The 22,226-nt window shown below is 42.6% G+C and overlaps 1 protein-coding gene across 1 annotated transcript; it reads right to left on the reverse strand.

The window, feature by feature from the left end:
* On the reverse strand, window positions 1-20,115 carry PSMD5 (proteasome 26S subunit, non-ATPase 5). Its single transcript, XM_002720503.5, has 10 exons — window positions 19,883-20,115; window positions 16,241-16,385; window positions 14,836-14,949; window positions 13,573-13,701; window positions 11,329-11,438; window positions 9,320-9,462; window positions 5,080-5,271; window positions 3,019-3,128; window positions 2,488-2,628; window positions 1-756 (listed from the first exon to the last, which is right to left on the reverse strand). Exons 1-10 carry the CDS (start codon window positions 20,053-20,055, stop codon window positions 499-501), a joined length of 1,515 nt encoding a protein of 504 aa, XP_002720549.1. The 5' UTR covers window positions 20,056-20,115; the 3' UTR covers window positions 1-498.
* Between the last annotated feature and the right edge of the window lie 2,111 nt (window positions 20,116-22,226).

The raw sequence follows: 22,226 nt of genomic DNA on the forward strand, positions 1-22,226 counted from the left end.
TGACTTTATTAAAAGTATTTATTCTAGAAAACATAATTTTAAGATTACATAGTACTCCTTTTTCAAATAATATATCCAAGATTTTGGAATCAGAAGAAAAGGACAAAGGAGGGCGGCAAGAAGGGGAAGGTGGTGAAGAAAATCCAGAAACAATTAATTCCATTTTCCTTGAAGTACATTTTTAAATAAGATCCTGAATATGTCCGTGAGAATTTCCTAAGAGAACAAAACTTCCATCCAGTGGCAAAGATTAAGGCAGTCAAAGAATCTGAAAAATCACGCTTCTACTAGGACCAGGCCTGCCTACTCTTGGTGTATTCCGAACTCCTGGTTCCACTTTGTATTGATGCAGAAACATAACAATGTTGCTAATAAAGTCACATGAGATGCGCCATGATAATTCTGGGGGAGGGAAGCCTCTGTAAAAACACAGATGGAGTCAAACACCTTAGAAGTTCTGGTTAGAACATGGTCCTCTACATTGGTCTCCAGAAGAAATCACTCAGCTCCTTCGACGGCTGTCGTGGCAACTGGTTTCACATAGTATGGACCTTCACTCAGGTAAGTTCTGAGCCTCAAATAAGTAGGGTTCCCAAAGATTTCGGCAATTGTCTTGGAATTGGCAAGTGCTTTCACTAGTTCATATTTGGCATCCTTTGAAGCTTTGTCATGTTCCACAGAGCGGTCCATCACATATTCTACAAAGCCTGGACTGTTAAACATAAGTTTCTGAGCCCAAGATTGGTTTGCAATGGCCTGGAAAGGAAGGCAGAAAGAATTTCTCTGAGCCTTAAAAAGTTAATGGGATGGCATAATACTCAGAAAGAAGTATTAGCGTGAACCATAAAATATTACCTTTCCCCAGTAAATTCCCTCCTGAGAATCTAAATCATAAAAATTAAAGTTTTGTATACCAACATGTTCATCACAGTGGGTTCAGGGGCCCAAGCACATTAGCAGGGAGCTGGATCAGAAGTGGAGCAGCTGGGACTCAAACTTGCCCACGTGGGATAGTCAGCACCCCGATGGCGGCTTAATGGCCGATGCGCCACAGAGCCGGCCCCCTTTCACTATTGCTTTTTAAGGAAGAACAAATCGCCAAGTTTACAGCCTACTTTCTTCCTCTCAAGGTGCATGCCACAGACCAGCAGCATCAGCATCACTTGAGAGCTGGTTAGCAATTCAGGATCTCAGGCTCTCAGTCAGAATCTGTGTTGTTAACAAGGTTCCTTTGAGAAACACGCGACTCCATAACAACAGCCAAAGGGGGAGGTGGGCTGAGCTAAAAATAGCCATTCCAACTAGTAAATGAAAAATTCTCTGTACAACTGTGCCCAACTAAGCAGAGAATAATATATAAGAGGAAAAACACAATAAACTAATAATGAGAATACCAATGCAGATGCCAAAATGGACACTTCATACAATGAAAAAAGTGTTCCTGGAGATGACAGGAATAAGTGCATCCTTCAAGGTCCTGAACCTGTACCATCACATCCACAGGAAGTCATCCCTCCCTTGTTCCCTCCACCCTCCCAGTTTCCTCCCATCGGGGCAAGTAGGAGGATACTTCAAAAAGTTTATGGAAACAGAATTAAAAGATAAATTAGTTCTGGTATAAAAAATGTTGAAACCCAGTTTTTTCATAATACACATTTTGCAGCAACTTTCTGAAGAGCCCGCATATGCTGCGTGAGAATTTATTACTGATAAGATTACCAAAGAGATTTCTACATTTCTACAAACCCAGGCACCAGAGTGAGTCCTGGAGCTACAAAAGACAGATCAGATATGGTTCCTACTCTTCACCAATTCCTATCACAGCTCTAATTATGTAAGAAACTATACTATTATATTTATTGCCTGACATCATCAATGGGCAAGAAGCTACATGAAAGAAGTCTTTAAATATTTGGTTCACTGTTGTATCCTCACACTCCCCAAAAAGAGAAACTAAGTTAATGAATACATGGACCAGTGAGAGCCAACACTTTTAACTCAACCTTGTTGGTTGGGGCAACACTTTCTGAAGAGAGACCTGAGCCAGTCCTTGAAGAAGGAATCAGGTTAACAAACAAAGGTAAGGAAGACTGTTGGGTGCAGAGAGTAGAGCAAAGGTCCAGAGACAGGAAGTGAAGAGTTTGATATCACTTGTGTATTAAGTGCTAGACAGGGAATGGCAGGGCAAAAGGCTCAGGTAGAAGCCTGGGGCTGGTTAACAGAAGGTGGCAGATAAGGAGTTTGGAATGTTGTGATTTCAGAGCCTCTTAAACTTCAGAGCACCTGATACCTTTTGCTGAAACAATCTGTTTACACATCTGACTCCCTCATTAGTCTTTAAATTAGCAGAGAGCAGGAACTCATTTCTATGCACTTGTGCATTCCCAGAACTTGGCACAGGGACTGGCTCAGTCTAACTACTCATTTGTTGAACTGGCAGAGTCCCAGAAAGCCCTACGGAAGAGAAGACAATACCGAAATACCTACCGTGAACACTTTCAAGGCAGCACAGTGTAGTTCAGGGAAGGGTTGACTACTGATGCCACGGAAAAGCTCCAGTGGGTCTCGAGATAAAGAAGAAAACCAGGATTCTGTCATCCTCAAGAGGTCATCAGTCTGCTGCTCAGGCTACAGGACAGAAAAGGAAAATCTCATTAACTTCTCTGGAGGAAGCTACTCATTTAAATTCATGAAACCTGGATTCTCATGTCACTGTCATGAATTTGCTGTGTGATCTTGGCTAATTCTGGAGCATCTGTCTCAATCCCGGCCAAGACCTTTCCCAGTTTGTTTTTTTTTTTTAATAGGTTGTTTTGAATACTCCATGATTCTAATTTAATTTTAAAACATCATGAGTTCTATAAGGGTTATCTTGTTTTTGGTTTTTTAAACTACAAGTGGGAAAGATGACATTTACTTGGTCAACATTCACAGGTTAATCAGTACTTTACCAACTCACACAGAGCCATTCTTCCAAACATATCCCACGATCCTTGGTTAATTTCCCAATCTACTTACTGGTAAATATAAAATAGATGAAATTGCATCCAGACATCTAAGTTTTAGCTCTGTTGAGGCATTCTTTGCTTGATGTCCTATTCTCTTAAGCAGGTGTTCAAAGCGAGTTCCTTTGAAGGACAAGGTTTTTGGGTATAAAATAAACATAGAATTTACCATTTCAACCATTTAGTACATTAATATTAACGTGCAACAATCATCACAATCCATTTCCAGAGCTTTTTCATCAACTAAAACCAAAACTCTGTATGAGTAACAATAATTCACATTCTTACCTACCTTCATCCCCTGGGAAGCACTACTCTACTCCGCATCTCTATACTTTTCTAGCTATCTCTAAGTGGAATCATAAAATCTGTCTTTTCATGTCTGGCTTATTTCACTCTGCAAAATGTCTTTAAGGTTCCTCTGTCCTGAAAGCGTATGTCAGAATTTTGTAATTTAAAAAAGACGAGTAATTTTCTATTGTATGTATATACTAAATTTTGTTTCTTCATCTGTCAGTGACCATCGAAAGATGTTGCTTCCATCTTGTTTGGCTGCTGTGAACAATACTGTTATGAATATAGTAATCAAGTGTTTGACTGAGGCCCTACTTTGAAATCTTTTGGGTATATACCTAGAAGTGAAACTGCTGGATCATATAGTGAGTTTAACTTCTATGAAACTGTCATACTAATTTCTTTAGCAGTTATAACATTTCATATTCTCACCCAAAAGTACAAAGATTACAATTTTTCCATATCCTAGTGCTTGTTATTTTATATTTTCTTTTTTAAATTTTTTTTTATTTTTATTTTTTGACAGACAGAGTGGACAGAGAGAGAGAGAGACAGAGAGAAAGGTCCTCCTTTGCCATTGGTTCACCCTCCAATGGCCACCGAGGCGGGCGTGCTGCGGCTGGCGCACCGCGCTGATCCGAAGGCAGGAGCCAGGTGCCCCTCCTAGTCTCCCATGGGGTGCAGGGCCCAAGCACTTGGGCCATCCTCCAATGCACTCCCGGGCCACAGCAGAGAGCTGGCCTGGAAGAGGGGCAACCGGGACAGAATCCGGCACCCCGACCGGGACTAGAACCTGGTGTGCCAGCGCTGCAAGGAGGAGGATTAGCCTAGTAAGCCACGGCACCGGCCTATATTTTCTTTTAAATAACTATCTTGATAGTTGCAAAGTGAAAAATGAGCTTAAAAAGAATACTTTCATATACTATAACCATACCAACTTAAACCAACACAAAAATAGGAATATACCCAGAGTCAAATGACAGACCTAAAACATACAATTATGTGCAATGTAGCACATATAAAGCAAAGTGCACGGAACTGGAATCAAACGACCTGGATTTGAGTATAAGCTGTTCCAGTCTGCATAGTCTTGGAAAATTTTCTTAACTTTATGTTCTTAGCAAGATTGTAAAAGGATTGTATGTCATAGGTAAAAGCACTCACAAAAGTACATATTACACAGATATGAGTTGTGATACAACAGCATATTAATTTTTCAATATATACTTCACAAGGGTTTTCATAATAGTGCCGCATATTATCTTTTTGTGTAGAATTCACTGTGTTAAGATACTCTTGGCTATGCCATAAAAATATCTTTTTAAACATAAAATCTGGTAACAAACTTTTGTTTCCCTTCCTTCAACATTACAAAAAATAAAATTTCATTAAATATTCACAGCAACCCTGAGAAGTGGCTGTTATGCACTTTTTGAGGAAAATGAGGCTTAAAGGAGTGAAGAGAATAAATGAAGTTCAAAAAGCTAAGTCAGTGTTAGAACTGAAATATGACATGGTCTTCTGTTCAAGGAAGATGTAGAAGGGAAAGTGACCCAAGTTGGAAAATAGAGTCCTAAACAGTAAGAAGTGAAATAGAAAAGGTTTTCAGTATTAATTATGAGACTTTGAGGGAGAAGTCCAAGGTGATGGATAAGAAGACTGCCACCCATAACAGCAGTTTCTACTTTGTACCTAACCTATCAGCAAATGAACTTGATTACTGAAAATCTTGTCAAAAATTAAGATATCCTCAAAGAAAACCAAGACAAGTCATACCAACCTGTTTTATGCAAAACTTGTTTTCCTTCAATATTGGATCCCAAGATTCCAATTGTGTCTACCGCTACACCAATCATGGTGGGGTCCTGACTTTCTGTCATTTCAAAGACTTTTTCCACAAAGACAGGATAACGCTCACAGATTTGTTGAGGACTATCCATGACAGCTAAGTTTCCAAAAAACTTCACAAATCCTAAAGATAATTACAAAACCATATTTACTTATTTAAAATATTTAAAAATTCTATTTATTTTCACTTATTTGAAAGGCAGAGAGAGAGAGAGCAATCTTCTACTCACTGTGTTACTTCCAAATGCCAGCAATAGCTAAGGCTGTGCCAGACCAAAGCCAGGAGCCTAGAACTCCATCTGGATCTCCTGTGTGGGTGGCAGGGACCCAGATACTTGAGTCATCACCTGCTGCCTCCCAGTGTGTACATTATCAGGAAGCTGGATTGGAAGCAGAGGCAGGACTCAAACCCTGATACAGGATGCAGGCACCCAAGTGGTGGCTTACCTGCTGTACCACAATGCCTACCCGCAAAGATATATTTTATCTGAGGAGCAAAGGAGGACAAACTGTGGGTTTTTTTTGCTTTGTTTGTTTATTTTTTGATATAGGAACAATAACAAACTGCAGGGCAAAAAGAAGAGAAGATTGGAGTAGAGTGTTGCCTGGAAATCAGAGAGACCCATAAGGAAAGAGTGACAGATCTGTGATGCGTGGTCCTGAGAACAGAAACCGCAGGCTGTCACTGAAAGTGAGTCCAAACATTAAAGTGTTGTCATATGCACTAAAGAGAACAGAGAACAAGGACCAACAGATACAAATTATATGAACGCAAGTTTAAGGTTATTTAGTAAGAAATTTTTAAATAGATATGATCATAAAAAAAAAGTTAGATTAACTAAGAAAAAATAAACCTCTAATTTTTAAAATGTTCAAAAGGGTCTAAGCAACAATGTCTTAGAAAGGCCTAAATTAGATAAATTAGGTCCTAAATTAGATAAAGATTTCCAACCAGAGATCTGATGATTCTTCGACAGTTGTTGTAAATATCACTATTAGTATTTTGTGTTTCTTTTAATTGAACTTCTAAAGAAAACTACCCAAATGCTCCAAAAAACACTGATGCTTCCATGGGGCAGCACTGTGACACAGCAAGCTAAGGTGCTGTCGCAAACAGCTGCTCTGCTTCTGATTCAGCTGTCTGCTAATGTGCCTGGGAAAGCAGCAAAGGATGGCTCAACTGCTTGGGCCCCTGCCACCAACATGGGAGACCCAGATGAAGCTCCAGGTTCCTGGCTTTGGTCTAGACCAGCCCTGGCTGTTGTGGCATATGAGGAGTGAACCAGTAGATGGAAAAATCTCTCCTTTTCTGTCACTCTACCCTTCAAAGAAACAAAAGCATTGATGTTTCCAGAAAATCAATAGTACGTGGCCCCCAGAGCAACAGATTACACCTCATTAAGGGACTATCAGTTTCTTTTCTTTGGATCAACAATCATACATGGGGGGCTAGCGCTGTGAGGTAGTGGGTAAAGCCACCGCCTGTAGTGCTAGCATCCCATATGGGCACTGGTTTGAGTCCCGGCTGCTCTACTTCCGATCCAGCTCTCTGCTACAACCTGGGAAAGAAGTAGAAAATGGTCCAAGTCCTTGGGCTCCTGCACCGCGTGGGAGACCTGGAAGAAGCTCCTGGCTTCGGATCAGCACAGCTCTAGCCATTGTGGCCAACTGAGGAGTGAACCAGCGGATAGAAGACCTGGCCCCCCATCCCCACCCCACCCCACCGTGTCTCCTCTCTCTGTGTAACTCTGACTTTCAAGTAAAATGAGTAAATCTTAAAAACAAAAACAAAAACCAACCTGGGACTGGGCCAGACTGAAGCTTACAGCTAGGAACTCTGTCCTGGTCTTCCATGTGGGTAGCAGGAACTCTTGCTTGAGCCATCACTCTGCCTCCAGGGGTCTGGACTGGCAGAAAGCTAGTCAGGAGCTGGAGCTGGGAATCTAACTCAGTCACCCTGATGTCGGACTCAGGCATCTTAACTAACAACGCTAAATACCAGCTCCAATTTGCATATTTTTAAACTATTTTACTTATTTATTTGACAGGCAGAGCTACAGAGAGGGACAGGTAAAGATCTTCCATCCGCTGGTTCACTCCCCAAATGGCCACAACAGTGGGAGCCGGGCTGATCTGTTGCCAGAAGCCAGGAGCCAGGTCTCCCACGTGGGTGCAGGGTCCTAAGCACTTGAGCCATATTCTGCTGCTTTTCCAGGCACATCAGCAGGGAGCTTGATGGGAAGCAGAGCAGCCGGGACATGAACTGGCACCTATATGGGATACCAGGCGCCTCAGGTGGAGGCTTAGCCTACTATGCAACAGCACTGTCCCCTTGTGTATTTCTTAATCAGATTGTTTTCTTACTACTGAGTTATCTGCATTCTTTACATATTTTGATGCTACCCCTTTATCAAGTGTATGGCTGGTAAATATTTTCTCCCATTCCATAGCTTATCTCTTCACTATGCTATTTCCTTTGCTGTAGAGAAGCCTATTTGTCTACTTTTATTCTTTTCTCATGTGCTTTTTGGGGTCACATTCAAAAAAACTTTGCCCAGACCAACGTTGTGGAACTTTTCCATTATATTTTCACCCAGTAAGTTTCATTCTTATGTTTAAGTATTCAAACTATTTTGAGTTTTTGTATATGATATGTGTTGTTAGCATCTTCAACAAAAATCAGTGAAACGTAAATGCATTTATTTCCCTTCTGTTCCACTAGTCTACATACCTGTTTTTATACAAGTACTATGGTGTTTTGATAACTATCTTTTTAGTAGATTTTCAAATCAGATAATGTGATGCCTCCAGCTTGGTTCTTTTTGCTCAGTATTGCTTTGGCTATTCAAAGTCTCTTGTAGTTCCACATGATTTATGAAAAAATGTGATTGGCATTTTGATAGGGATTACAATGAATCTCCATACTACTATAAGTAATAGTATAGACATTTTAATAGCATTAGTCCTACCAATTCACAAACATGGTATACTTCTATTTATTTGTGTCTTCAATTTCATTTTTGCATTTTAGTTTTTAGTGTGCATACCTTTCAAGTACTTACTGAAATTGATTTCTAAGTATTTTTTATGCTACTGCAAATAGGATTGTTTTCTTGACTTCATTTTTAGACTGTTTGTAGTCAGTGTATAGAAACACTTTTTTTTTAATGTTGATTTTGTATCCTGTAAATTTACTGAATTCATTTCTTAGTTTTTTTTTTTTTTTTTTTTTGACAGGCAGAGTGGACAGTGAGAGAGAGAGATAGAGAGAAAGGTCTTCCTTTGCCATTGGTTCACCCTCCAATGGCCGCCGCGCTGCGGTCGGTGCACCACGCTGATCTGAAGGCAGGAGCCAGGTGCTTCTCCTGGTCTCCCATGGGGTGCAGGGCCCAAGGACTTGGGCCATCCTCCAGTGCCTTCCTGGGCCACAGCAGAGAGCTGGCCTGGAAGAGGGGCAACCAGGACAGAATCCAGCGCCCCGATTGGGACTAGAACCCGGTGTGCTGGCGCCACAGGCAGAAGATTAGCCTATTGAGCTGTGGCGCCGGCAGTTATTTCTTAGCTTTAAAAGTTGTTTTTGGTTGAGATTGTAAGGTTTTCTAGATATAAGATCATCTCATCTGCAAACAGCCAACTGAATTTCTTCCCCATTGATTTGGATGCCTTTTCTTTTTTTCTTTTACCTACCTAGTTGCTCTGGATAGGACTTCTAGGAATATGTAAGATAAGAATGGGCAAGAGTGGGCATCCCTCAGTCCAGATCTTAGAGGAATAGATCCTAACTTTTCACTGCTGAATGGGATTACTGGCTTGTCATATTAGCTTGCCATATATTTATTGTTTGGAAGTATTTTTTTCTATACCTAATTTATTTAGAGTTCTCATGAGAGGATGGTGAATTCTGTCTAGTGACTGTTTGGATTTTGACCCTCACTCCATTAATGTGGTATTATCGTATTTATTGATTTGCATATAATGAACCATCCTTTAACTCTGGGATAAATGTCACTCGATCATGGTTAACAATCCTTTTAATGTGCTGTTGAATTTGGTGGTTATGGTGTCTTCTAAAAGGAATCAGGTCTAAGGAATTTAACCCGTGGCCTCCCCTAAAAATGACAACTCAGAAACAAACATACACTATCATTTCCATAGGAATCAATGTTTCTTACCTGGTAAATAGAAGCTAGAGAAAGGGTCTGAATCTGCCCCAACAATTATATTGGAAACCTGGTCAATTACTCCTTCTTGAGCAAGGTACTGTCGTCCATGATGAGTATATGCCAGTGATGTCACCATTTCTATACACGTGGCTCTAAAATGTCAGAAGAACAAGAACAAAGAGATTTTACATACAATTAACATAGGTTATAAACTGTTTCTATGTATGTTATCTTATGTGATTCTTCCCACAAAATCTGAAAGATCAATACTCTTGGCTCTACTTTTCAGATGAGAATACAAGATGTGGAAAGTTGCAGGGACCCTTCTAGAGTCACACTGTTATTAAGAGCAGAGTTTAGAGTTAAATCTTGATCGTCTCACTTGAAGGTCATTATTGCTTCTACTGTATGCGTATATATATATAATACTTAAACATATAAAACTTTCTATTTTGAAATTATAAACATACCCACAGAAGTAAAAATAATAGTATAGTAAGCGCCGGCACCCCAGCTCACTAGGCTAATCCTCTGCCTTGCGGCGCTGGCACACCGGGTTCTAGTCCCGGTCGGGGCGCCAGATTCTATCCCGGTTGCCCCTCTTCCAGGCCAGCTCTCTGCTGTGGCCAGGGAGTGCAGTGGAGGATGGCCCAAGTGCTTGGGCCCTGCACCCCATGGGAGACCAGGAGAAGCACCCGGCTCCTGCCTTCAGATCAGCGTGGTGCACCGACCGCAGCGCGGCGGCCATTGGAGGGTGAACCAACGGCAAAGGAAGACCTTTCTCTCTGTCTCTCTCTCTCACTGTCCACTCTGCCTGTCAAAAAAAAAAAAAAAAAAAAAAAAAGTATAGTAAGCCAGCAGGCACTCATAACCTTGACTTTTACAATGATCAAGCCTTTGCTCCATTTATTTCATCCCCCCCAACATTACTGGCTTAATTATTTGTAACCAAATCCTACTCAAATTGTCATTAACTCCTACACATATCAGTATGCATCTTTATGTAAAAGACACAAACACTTCCTCACTCAATCATAATGCTATTACTATACATTAACAAACTAACAATTATTAAGTATCATCAAATACCCAATCATGATCAAATTACCACAAGTGACTCAAAATGGTATTTTTACAGCTGGTCCTAAAGTACATTAGCCAAGCATTTGCTTGTTTTTTTTCTACATCACAAAATTTGACAAGACTAAAAAATAACAAGATTAATTTCCTCCCTGGTGGTAAGATGTTAAAATGCTGTGAAACAATGTGACTGGAGACTGATATACAACATAGGTTAACAAATCCAGTCATATTTAAGGAACACAGGACAATCAGAACATCATCTGAGAGAAAAAAACAACTAACCTTAATGCTATTTTATTAAAATACTTGACAAACCAAGGTTCAACAGTGAGGATATGTTAGTAAACTGTGGAATTTCAATAAGAAAACATTTCAAACATCAAATTGGATTTGGAGAGAAGGGAAAATAGGAGGCTAAAATAGACTGGAATTAACTTTTGAAGAACTATGTCAACTATTATATTGGTTTCTATGGTTAATTCAGTTAATCGTCATCATATCTTCTTAACAGAGTTGTTATTCCATCTGAGACAGGAATGAACTGACCTGTATGTACAAAGTAAAAATAAGCTGGGCATGCTCAAATAGTCAGTAAATAGAGAGGTTTGCAAGGTCAAGTCTTTCTCCTTTTCAAAAAGCTCATGTCTTTTCTATCATGCCACAGTGCTGTTATTTAACAACATCAAATAAATACACTTGATAAAACACTAAATAATCCAATATAGTTGCTCTAAAGTGGTTGAACTGTCTCTGGGGCTTTGCAAAGTTCCCATACATTGTCAAAATGTCACCTGAGCCATTTTCTAAAGGTCCCTTGCTAGGGACACAGTCATGAGATCAATCCTGGGTATAAGTTCTACTATGAAAGATTATCCTAGGTCCCAAGGTTGTTTTCTGGTCCTCCAGATGTTTCACTTCAAGAATTTTCAACCCACCTGACCAGCACATCCTCACCAGTCAGCTCTCTCAGGAGCTGGGTTATCAATCCACTTGTTGTACAGTAGTTTAGAGATTCTGGTGACACAGAGGAAATCTCTACAATTAGCTGAAAGAACAGAAAAAGGTGAAAACAGCTCCAAACCCGTTAAATTTCATTTTCAGTTAAAAGCAGGTCTAGATACTTAATTTGATTGAATTTTTAAAAATGCGTTGTCTCTAGAAAAAATTCACTGAACACATACGAAATTACTTTGGCATAGAAATATTATGTATAGCTGTACTTTATTTTCCCCTAGGATTCATCAATCAGTGTCTAAACCCTGAAAAAGCAACAACAGATTATAAAATATATCTACTCATACATATTGTTAATCATTCACTTCCTTATTCAACAAGTACTTCCTGAAGGACTTACTCAGACATGGGAAGATACTAAAGGGTTTTAAGCAGGGAAGTAACAGGATCACACACAGATGTTCAAAATGTAAATGTGGTATACATGATAAAAAACATACAAATATATGAGCCAAATTAAAAAAAATACATTGAAAAAAGGAGATATTCTAACTGTATGTGAAGATAGGTTAGGGATGAAAAATGAATGAAGAGACATCAGTCTGGATAAAAGTAGAGTTGACCAAGTGAATAACATTGGTAGACTAGTCTAGGATGGTGACAGCTTTATCAATAAAGAGAAACAGGTTTAAGTAGAACTGATATAATGCATTGACTGAATGGATATGTGGTAGGGAGAACATGGCCTCACACAGAATGAACTCTAGGTCTAATACCCCAGCTAGGTGGATCCTGGGACAGGGCAAGTTTGTTGCTGCAGTTTGTGTTTTTAAGATTTATTTTTTATTTATTTGAAAGGCAGTTAGAGAGAGAGGAGGGGCTGGCTCACTTCCCAAATGGCTGCAACATCCAGTGTTGGGCCAGGATGCAGCTAGGAGCCTGGAGCTTCTTCTGGGTCTCCTATGTGGGTGCAGGGGTGCAAACACTTGCTTTCCCAAAAGCATTATCAGGGAGCTGGGTTGGAAGCAGAGCAGCCAGGTCTCAAACCGCGGCCCATATGGGATGCTGGTGCTGCAGGTGGAGGCTTAACCTGCTATGCTACATTGCGAGCCACTGCTGCAGTTTTTTAATTGGGGAAATGAAACAGATAAAGACCAGGGATTTAGTTTGAGCACAAGTATGAGTCTAGAATATGTTCAAGGGGTGAGAATGAGTAAGCAGCGGATATGAAAGTCTGAGCTCAAAAGAGAGGACTGGATTTTTTTTTTTTTAATTTATTTGACAGGTAGAGTTAGACAGTGAGAGAGAGAGACAGAGAGAAAGGTCTTCCTTCCATTGGTTCACCCTCCAAATGGCCGCAACGGCCAGCACCGCGCTGATCTGAAGCCAGGAGCCAGGTGCTTCTGCTGGTCTCCCATGTGGGTGCAGGAGCCCAAGCACTTGGGCCATCCTCCAATGCCCTCCTGGGCCACAGCAGAGAGCTGGATTGGAAGAGGAGCAACCAGGACTAGAACCTGGCGCCCATATGGGATGCCGGTGCTGCAGGCGGAGGATTAACCAAGTGAGCCATGGTGCCGGCCCTGGATTGGGTTTGTTTCAGAATCATCATCACATAGGTGGAAATTGAAATCGTGAAAAAAATAAAAGTGCTCAGGAATGAGTATAAAAAAACAGTGATGGCAATGCTTGCAACTTCACCTTTATGACTCCAAAGACAAAAGGTTCAATAGACAACAGTGAGCCAGAAGACTGAGAAGAAACAGAGGTGTAGGAAAACGAGGGCAGTGTATCAAGACACACAAACCAAGAAAATGTTTTGCAGGTGGTTCCATTTTGAATAGGCAGCCTATTAAGGCTATGGCCTTGGGTCAATTTTTCATCAGTGGTGAGGCTGTCACTACAACATACAAAGCTTACTGTGAGAAGTAAAGATAGCATAGCTAAGGATTTTAGCACAGTGCTCAGTACAAAGCTGGTTTTTTCCTAGTTTTTTAACTCCTCCTAGTTTTTTAAAAGTCTGATCTCAAAGATATCTCTTCTAATAGTACTTACATATTTTATGTGTAACTGTCCCACATTTAAAGCTGGGGTTTCATCTCTATATCCACAGAACCTGGTATCTGACCTAACACTGATATAATCCATAAATGCATGTTAAATGAGCCATTTTGCTCCCCAATTTAAGTTTCTTTTGCATGCATTAGAAAGTGTGCTTTTAGGCTTACCTCATATACCCTGTATCGAACAACGTCATTTGTTTTCATGACACTTTTCAAATCATCCAGCAGACTGCTTTCAAATAAAGTCTCCAATCCAGCTTGGGTTAGTGATATTCTTGACAGGGATTTAATGGCCTTATAAGAAAAAGAAATATCTTTTAAGATACATAAATATTTATATGTATATATGTACTTTCTAATAAGTACTAATTCCTAGTTAGTGCATGGAATGCACCTCACCCAATGAACATTATGTTTTAGTTATTATTTATAAATGGAAAAAGATACATGGTATTCCCCAACAGAATACAGAAACATAGATTATATAAGTTGTGCTTTTAAAAAAAATTTAATTAATTAAATTTTCTTTATGTGAAAGGTAGAGAGGGCTGGCGCCGTGGCTCACTAGGCTAATCCTCTGCCTGCGGCGCCGGTACCCGGGGTTCTAGTGCCGGTTGGGGTGCTGGATTCTGTCCTGGTTGCCCCTCTTCCAGTCCAGCTCTCTGCTGTGGCTCGGGAAGGCAGTGGAGGATGGCCCAGGTCCTTGGGCCCTGCACCCGCATGGGAGACCAGGAGGAAGTACCTGGCTCCTGGCTTTGGATCAGCGCAGCGCACCGGCTGTAACGCACCGGCCGTAGCGGCCACTTTGGGGGTAAGCCAACGGAAAAAGGAAGACCTTTGTCTCTGTCTCTCTCTCTCTCACTGTCTAACTCTGCCTGTCAAAAAAAAAAAAAAAAAAAAAAAAAAAAAAGGTAGAGAGAGAAAAACAGATCCTTCATCCACTGGTTCACTCCCCAAATGTTTACAATAGCTGGGGCTGGGTTGGGCCAAAGCAAGGAGCCCAGAACTCAATCCATGTCTCCCATGTGGGTAGCACTTGATCCATCACCTGCTGCCTCCTAAGGTACATGTTAGCAGGAAGCTGGAGTAGGAAGTTGAGTCAGGACTCAAACCCAGGCACTGTGATACAGGATGTGGCCAACCCAAGCAGAGACTTGACCACTGTGCCAAACACCTGCCTCAAGTTTTGTTTGATCAGCAACCAAATGTAAACCCAAGATGGATAATGTAGAAATGTGCATGCCAGAAAATAAGGCAGATTTACAGGTATTTGACAATCATTTATTTATCTGAAACAATTTATATGAGGTTGCATTTACACATATCATCCATTCCAAACCTTTACCTCTCAGTTCAGAAGGCCTTTCTGAGGTCTTTTAGGACAATAGCATCTCTGCATGTTTAAGCTGATGGCTCTAGCAGACTCACCGCTTTCGCTACAGACAGATTCTCTCCACTAATGCAATATACGATTTCTTTTAGTAATTTAGCATTATTTAGAATCTCAGTAACAGCATCAGAATTTTCAACAATTCTTCCAACCTGAAAGAAAAAAAATCAGAAACTCTCCTCCAAGGTAGGTAAATAATTTGAACACATAATGGTCAAATTTTTAGTATGCAGTTATTTAGGAGTTAGATTATAGCCATATGCTGTTATTAAAAATGCACAGTGACCCAAATTCCTTATACCCAAATGCACATAGGATGTAGTCACATCTATGAAAGGAAACACATAAATAAACAGTAAGAAAAGAGTTGAGATAGCTCAGCTAGTGAAAACAATACAAATCCTTATTCTTTCCAGTTTTAGCTGCATGGACCTTGGGCAAATCAGCTGAAATTTTTTGAGCCTAATTTCTCATCTGTAAATAATTTCTTATCTGTAAAATGGGAATAAAATGTTTGATTCCAGTATAGTTACAAAGAATCTAAATAAAAGTGTCTAGTACATCAATGGTCAGCAAATGGATATTTTCCCATCTTTTATTGAATACACACTTTAAATGAGGATAAGCAGTTGAGTATATTTGCTACATGTTACCTTCTAACATTTCAACAAGCAGCAGCAGAAGCTCTTCACTCTATTAGGGTGTGTTGATTATCAGGATGAAAAGAAAGGTCTTCTGCTAATTAAGATGCTTTTTTTTTTTAAAAAAGACTTATTTATTTATTTGAAAATGAGAATTAACAGAGGGGGAGAGGCAGAGGCAGAGAGGGAGAGAGGTCTTCCAGCCACTGGTTCACTCCCCAAATAACCACAACAACCAGGGCTGGACCAGGTTGAAGCCAGGAGCCAAGACCTTCATCCAGGTCTTCCACATGGGTGCAGGGGCCCAAGGTGTTATGCCATTCTCCACTGCTTTCCCAGGTACATTAGCAAGAAGTGGAGGAGCCAGGACTTGAACTGGTACCCATAGATATGCTGGTGCTGTGGGCAGCTGCTTTACTTACTATGCCAAAGCACTGGCTCTAAGATATCCTACTTTGTTGGTTTAGTGACTTTTACACTACCATTTGGTTAATACCACTGTCATTGGACCCAACCTGGTAGAATTGCTATTTGAACACATGGGGATTTTTTCTTTAGGCTAGGAACCCCTTGAAGGAAAAGAAACAATTTTATATATTATAGAAATTCCACATGCATATAGCATTATGACCAGCACATACAAGGAACTCAGTATTTGATGAATGAACGATTCAGATGGTACTTAAATAAATTGCTTTAGATTTATCTTCCAGGTAATAGTTAGCTAAGCACATTAGAATAGATACTCTCTAGGGAATGGGTAAGGGAGGTGATAAGAAGGGTGGGAGGGAGAGAGACATACCTGGGACAGAGTGAGGATTTTTACAGAATCATCAGGGTGAGTCAGTCCCTTCTGCAGATCAACCCTGAGGTTCCGGGCCACGTGGACTGGCTCCATAGCTTGAAGCAATCGCTCCAGAATCGATACACACAAAGTTGTCTGTTCCCTAAATAAGATACCATAGATCTCATTGGTTCATATCCTGCCAGATATGAATAATGACCTAGTAATACAGTCCTCTTTGAAACAGTATCCGCTACTGTTTTCTATTTTTTTCCCACTATTGTTTTCTGAGCACCTATTACGTGCCATGCCCATGCTGGGGCTTCAGAGGATATACTAAATCACCACTGTGATTTCCCTAGCTCCAGGAATTCAGTAAAATCACCATTTTGTAATCCTCACAATGAAATTTACGTGGACAATCTGGGTCTCTGACATAGGTGATAGAGACCTAGGACTTGAGCAGGGTCCAAGCCATCTTGATAGAGACCCAGGCGGTGCATCAACAGGAAGCTAGACATGAACGTGGAACTGAGACTCAAACTCAGGCACTCCAACACAAGATGTGGATGTCCCAAGTGGCATTTAAACCTCTGTGCCAAACACTCACCCCCAAGAAAGAATACTTCTATGTAAGGATTTGCATGAATGTTCATAACAAATGTTAACTGTAATATGCCCCAAATGAAACAGCTGCAATATTCATCAACAGGGAACTGATTAACAAATCATTGTAAATCCATACAACGGACTACTACGTGGCAACAAGAAGGAATGAACTATTCACTCTCGCCACATGGATAAATCTCCAAAGACTTATGTTGCGGGAAAGAAACCAAACAACAGTACATACTGTACGGCTTCACACATGTAACACCCACCCACCTCAGCAAAAGAAGGGCAAACTCATCTTTGGGGACAGAGAGCAAACCAGTGGTTGCCTGGCTGAGGCCGGGAGGGATTACCAAAGGGTGTGAGGAAACTTCTGGGAGTGAAAGATATGTTCACTATCTCGGTTGTGCTGATGATTTCAAGAGTATGCACACACATCAGAATGTCAAATCATACATTAATGTGCAGTTTACTGGATGTAAATTATGCCTCAGTAAAGCTGCCCCACCAAAGAATGCACTGGTTGATAAAATTGTTTAGTGTACAAATTTCTGATCTTATGTGATCCTTTGATACTAACAAGCCCAAGAATTAATAACTTCCAGTCTTGTTTGAATTCCATGTGTGGAGCAGGATTTAATCTCCCTCACAAAAACGGTCAATTCCACATTTATACCTACCTGATTAGATCCTGCACCAATATATGGACAACCAAAAATATCCATGGAAAATGTATATATTATGAAGATCCATGGACTTCAAAATTGTCTGTAGCAGAATAAATTTATCATTCAAATGAATTTCCCCCCAAACTTTCTGATGTACCCCCATACTATCCAGAGAATTATTCCCACCAATTGTAACTGGCATGTTTTATGTATGCAGTTTGGAATCACCCTGTCTTGAGTCAGAAGTGCTATCACAGGCCGTCGCCGCGGCTCACTAGGCTAATCCTCCACCTTGCGGCGCCGGCACACTGCGTTCTAGTCCCGGTTGGGGCGCCGGATTCTGTCCCGGTTGCCCCTTTTCCAGGCCAGCTCTCTGCTGTGGCCCGGGAGTGCAGTGGAGGATGGCCCAAGTGCTTGGGCCCTGCACCCGCATGGGAGACCAGGATAAGTACCTGGCTCCTGCCATTGGATCAGTGCGGTGCGCCGGCTGCGGTGGCCATTGGAAGGTGAACCAACAGCAAAGGAAGACCTTTCTCTCTGTCTCTCTCTCTCTCAATGTCCACTCTGCCTGTCAAAAAAAAAAAAAAAAAAAAAAAAAAGTGCTATCGCTGCGCCACAAGGTCAGCCTGGAATTACCCTGTCTTTAAACACCATTAGAACTGTTTCTCCTCCTCCATTCAAACTGTCTTCCCCATGGACCTTATTCCTCAAACTCCTCAGTTTAGTTTCTGCTGCATCTGTTCTCAACTTGCAGCGTGACCTGTGAAAGTCTTGTTGGACTCGGTGCCCTCTCCAAACTCTGTGAGCCTCACCTTTTATCGGGCAGTTATAGTATTACATGCTTACCCCAAAAGACACGTGCAGATGAGCAAAATCTGGTCCCTGCTTTCAAAGAGTTCACCAACCAGAAAGAAACACACATAGAACTATAACATAGGGCAACTGTGTCAAGTATCATTAACAGAAATATTCATATTGTCCTACAGGGGAGCCGAGGGGCACTCGCAACGAGAGTAAAGAAGAACTCTTTGGAGGGTGACACTTCAGCTGGGCTTGAAGAATGAGAAGACTGTGAGAGAAGGCAGGGCTGGTTTTGTTTGGACTTCTATGAAGTTAGGAAAGTGCCTAGTCATGCTCCAGAGAAATGCAGTGGTATCACATGGTAACTGGAACAGATGAAATCGAAGCAGAGGAAAGGAAAAGATGAGGCTGGAAAAGTAGGATGGAAATCTACTACAAACGCCCAAATGCCAGACTAAGAAGTCATGGCTCCACACAGGCAAAGGGAAACCATGGAAAAGAGTCAAGTGACTGAGGCACTGTGGCTGCAGGATGAGAAGCACCAGTTAGAAAAAGAACCTTAAAGATAAAGAGCAGACAGACTCACAGAAAAGATCTAGCAAGAGAGAATGACGCTTGCCTTAAAGAGAGAACAAATTTGTTATAGCACGTCTGAATATTAACGACTTAATGAGGGGAAACCAACTACCGAAAGGGGAGAAAGCTTCGATGTTCCCAGCCCAGGAAACCTTCTGAAATCATCCAGTGTCGACCCAGTGGCTCACTGTCTCTTCAAGTAGGAAGCTCACTTAAACTGCCAGGTCACAAACATTTTAAAATGCTTTTAAAGGATGCCACACACGATCGGTGTTTTTCATCAAACACTACAGATGTGGGGGCTACCATTTTAAGTCCCACTTCCATATTCATTGTTTTTATTTTATTTTTATAGATAGTCCCATGTTATACAAACCTGTCTGGGGGCGAGGGATTACAACATAAACTTCGGCAATTTTCCCTTTTCATTCAACAACATATATTAGAGACCTTTCTCTGCCTATTTACATATATATATATGGATGTGGATCTGTCTATACCTAAATACTTTCAACAACTGCACAGTGTGCCCTAGTAACAGCTCATACTTTCTTCAGCATCCCCTTTTCATGGATACGGAAGTTCCCAGTTTTCAGCTGTCACACACCTTCCTAAGTTTTGTGCGACCATAACCGCATGCTGACTGGGTCACAAGGTAGGCGAGTTTAAAATGTTGACAGATAGGATGGATCTCCTTTGAAGAGGAGGAGAAACGCCAAGAACCTGTGCACGTGGCTGCGGAGTCCTTGCAGGCGAGCAACCCCGCTTTCCTACTCCGATTCCTACTTCAAGGGTAAGGCCAGGCAACGAAAGAAAATTGCCCAGGGAACGTCTCTCAGAAGCTGGACTTGAACTCCGCCTCTCGCTCTCGGTCCTTCCCTCTCTGCAACTTCGTCTATTTCCCACCTCTGCGACTGGGAAAAAAGCACTCCCCTCGCTTGCACCCACGCCGGGCTTCCTAACTGGGAGCCCTCGCCCGGCTCCAGCCTGGGGTTTCTCTCACCGTTGGTTCTCACTGAGCAGGCTGAAGAGCGGTCCGAGGCGCAGGTCCGCCGCTCGCTCGCGAAGCTCGCTGAGCGGCACGGCCTGAAGCATCGCCTGAAGCGCGCGCAGCTCCTCCAGGGGCGCTTCCAGCCGCTCCACCTCCCTCAACAGCTCCAGCGCCTGCGCCGCCATCTTGCCGGCTTCTGCCCGCCCACCTGCCTGACTCCCGGGGCGCAGCCTAGAGTCTCGCGAGATCTGTTGGGCGTGCCCTCTGCCTTCCGGGTTTTGGCTTCGGTTGCTAGGGTCCGCCTCCCACGCTTTGGGTGTCTGTAGTGCCGGGTAGGCTGCCGTGGTCGGGCAAGCATCGCGAGAAGTCGGTTACGGCCGAGTCAAAGGTCGCCGGCGGTTTCTGGTCTGGCTGAGAGTGGTTGTCTGTGAGGCGCTTCTCGGTTGGTCACGAGTTGGGCTTTGCAGTTTGTTTGCGTGTTTGGCACCCGGTCAGAAGCCCGGCGTGCGGAGCAGAGGATGTGGACCCACCGGCAGTTGAACGGCCTGGCGGGAGACCCCGGACCCCCAAAGCAGTCTCTAGTCCGCGGAGGGAGCGGCAGTGGAGACCACCCCAGGCCGAGCGGAGGCCTTGGGGAGAGCCTTGATCCCGCCTGGGGGGCAAGCAGGATGGGAATTCTAGAGAAGCTGGGCGAAGGCGTGAGTGGTGCGGACTTGGGCATCTTTTTAGCCATGAGTCGACCGTGCGCACGATTCAGGAATGCCATTCGGGGCAACATGGAGAATGGCCATACGCTTCAAGAGGCTGTGCATTCCCTGGGATGAAAACGGCCTCAACCCGAGTGGATGAGCGGACCAGGAAGGCGCCCTCCGAGGCGAAGATCATTTGCAGCCAGATCAACTGCATTTGTAGGCATCTCGTGGAAATCATTGGCCGGGGCACTCCGGATAATGCCAACAGGGGATGGTTGGAAAAGCCAAAATCGCTACTGTCTGCGGAATAAGAGGGTGCTGGTAATTACATGCTGAGTCGGCACCCAGTTATACCAAGGAGCTGGAGAGACTGCCCCGAACCAAAGGCTGGTCGTTGGTCTTCGGAACTATGAAGATCTGCCTTGCATGCCTGCAAAGCCCCAAAACTCAAGAGAAATTTGCATAGCTAACAATGTAATGACAGGGCTAGGGCCACGGCTGATGAATTGCTTTGTCAGACGCTTTGCTAGGAAGCGGAAGTGTCTTTCAAGAATGTATAGTTCCAAGGAGTGAAACAGGTAATTTCAGTAAACATGGAGGTTGTGGACTGGCCATCTGCAGGCCCGATCGGGTTAACAGATGCGTTTTGTTTGGATCTGCTCAGTTTAAAACGATTTTGAATTAGTGTCAAGCATTTCCCCTTTTTTAAGTTCTAATTCACATACAATAAAAGTCACCTGTAGAAGTGTTCAGTTGGTTGGAATTTGTAATACTTAATGTACCCATAGCCACCATAAGATGCAGAACAGTTCTTTCAGTTTACTTACGTCCCTTTGCAATCAGTCCCCCCATTGTCATTGTTTTTATTTATTTTTAAAATACTTATTAGCGAGTGTTTGCTCTTATTCATTGGTCCCTTCCCCCAAGTGCCCCCAAGGGCCAAAGCCAAGAGCCGGAACTCAGTCCAGGTCTCCTGTGTGGATGGCAGGAACCCAGTTACTGGAGCCTTCAACACTGCCCCCCAGGGTCTGCGTTAGCAGGAAGCTGGAGCCAGATACTGAACCCAGGCACTCTGGTGCGAACTTGTGCCATCTTAACTGCCAGGCCAAATGCCTGCCCCTGTTACTGCTTTTAAATTCAGGTGTTTCACATTGAAAAGTGGGATTAAGAATCTGGAAACCTTGGCAACGGTGCACTATGCACTCCCAAAGGGCTACAGGTGTGTTGCTGCTTTTACTGTTTGTTTGCAGCTCCCCATGGTTCACGTTAACTGCTTCAACCTAGGTGTTTGCCAGGTGCCTTGGGAGGGGAGGACGGTGGGAAAGCCTACCCAGAACAGTTGACCTGGGAAGGGGAATGGGTTCACTAGGGAGAAAAGTAGGGCGCAAGCGTGTTCCAAGGCGAGGAGGATTTCAAGGGAGATCCAGATGGGAGTCTGGGGAGCGGAGAGGCAGCCGTGTGCCTCACTCGTTTGTTTTCGTTGATGGGCTGGGCTCTTGGAGTCGGATGAGTTTTGTTTGTGTGCGGCGATTTCTGAAGGTCTTGTAAGAAAAGTTTTCTATTTGTACATTTTCGAGGATTTTATGATTTTGTTTGAGTGGGAAGCGAAAATAATATATTCTTTGCAAGGGTTGTAGGTCTACCTGGGCTGTGAGTTCCCAGGG

This window comes from Oryctolagus cuniculus, chromosome 1 (genome assembly GCF_964237555.1).
Source record: "Oryctolagus cuniculus chromosome 1, mOryCun1.1, whole genome shotgun sequence".
In the NCBI taxonomy this organism is placed as follows: domain Eukaryota; kingdom Metazoa; phylum Chordata; class Mammalia; order Lagomorpha; family Leporidae; genus Oryctolagus; species Oryctolagus cuniculus.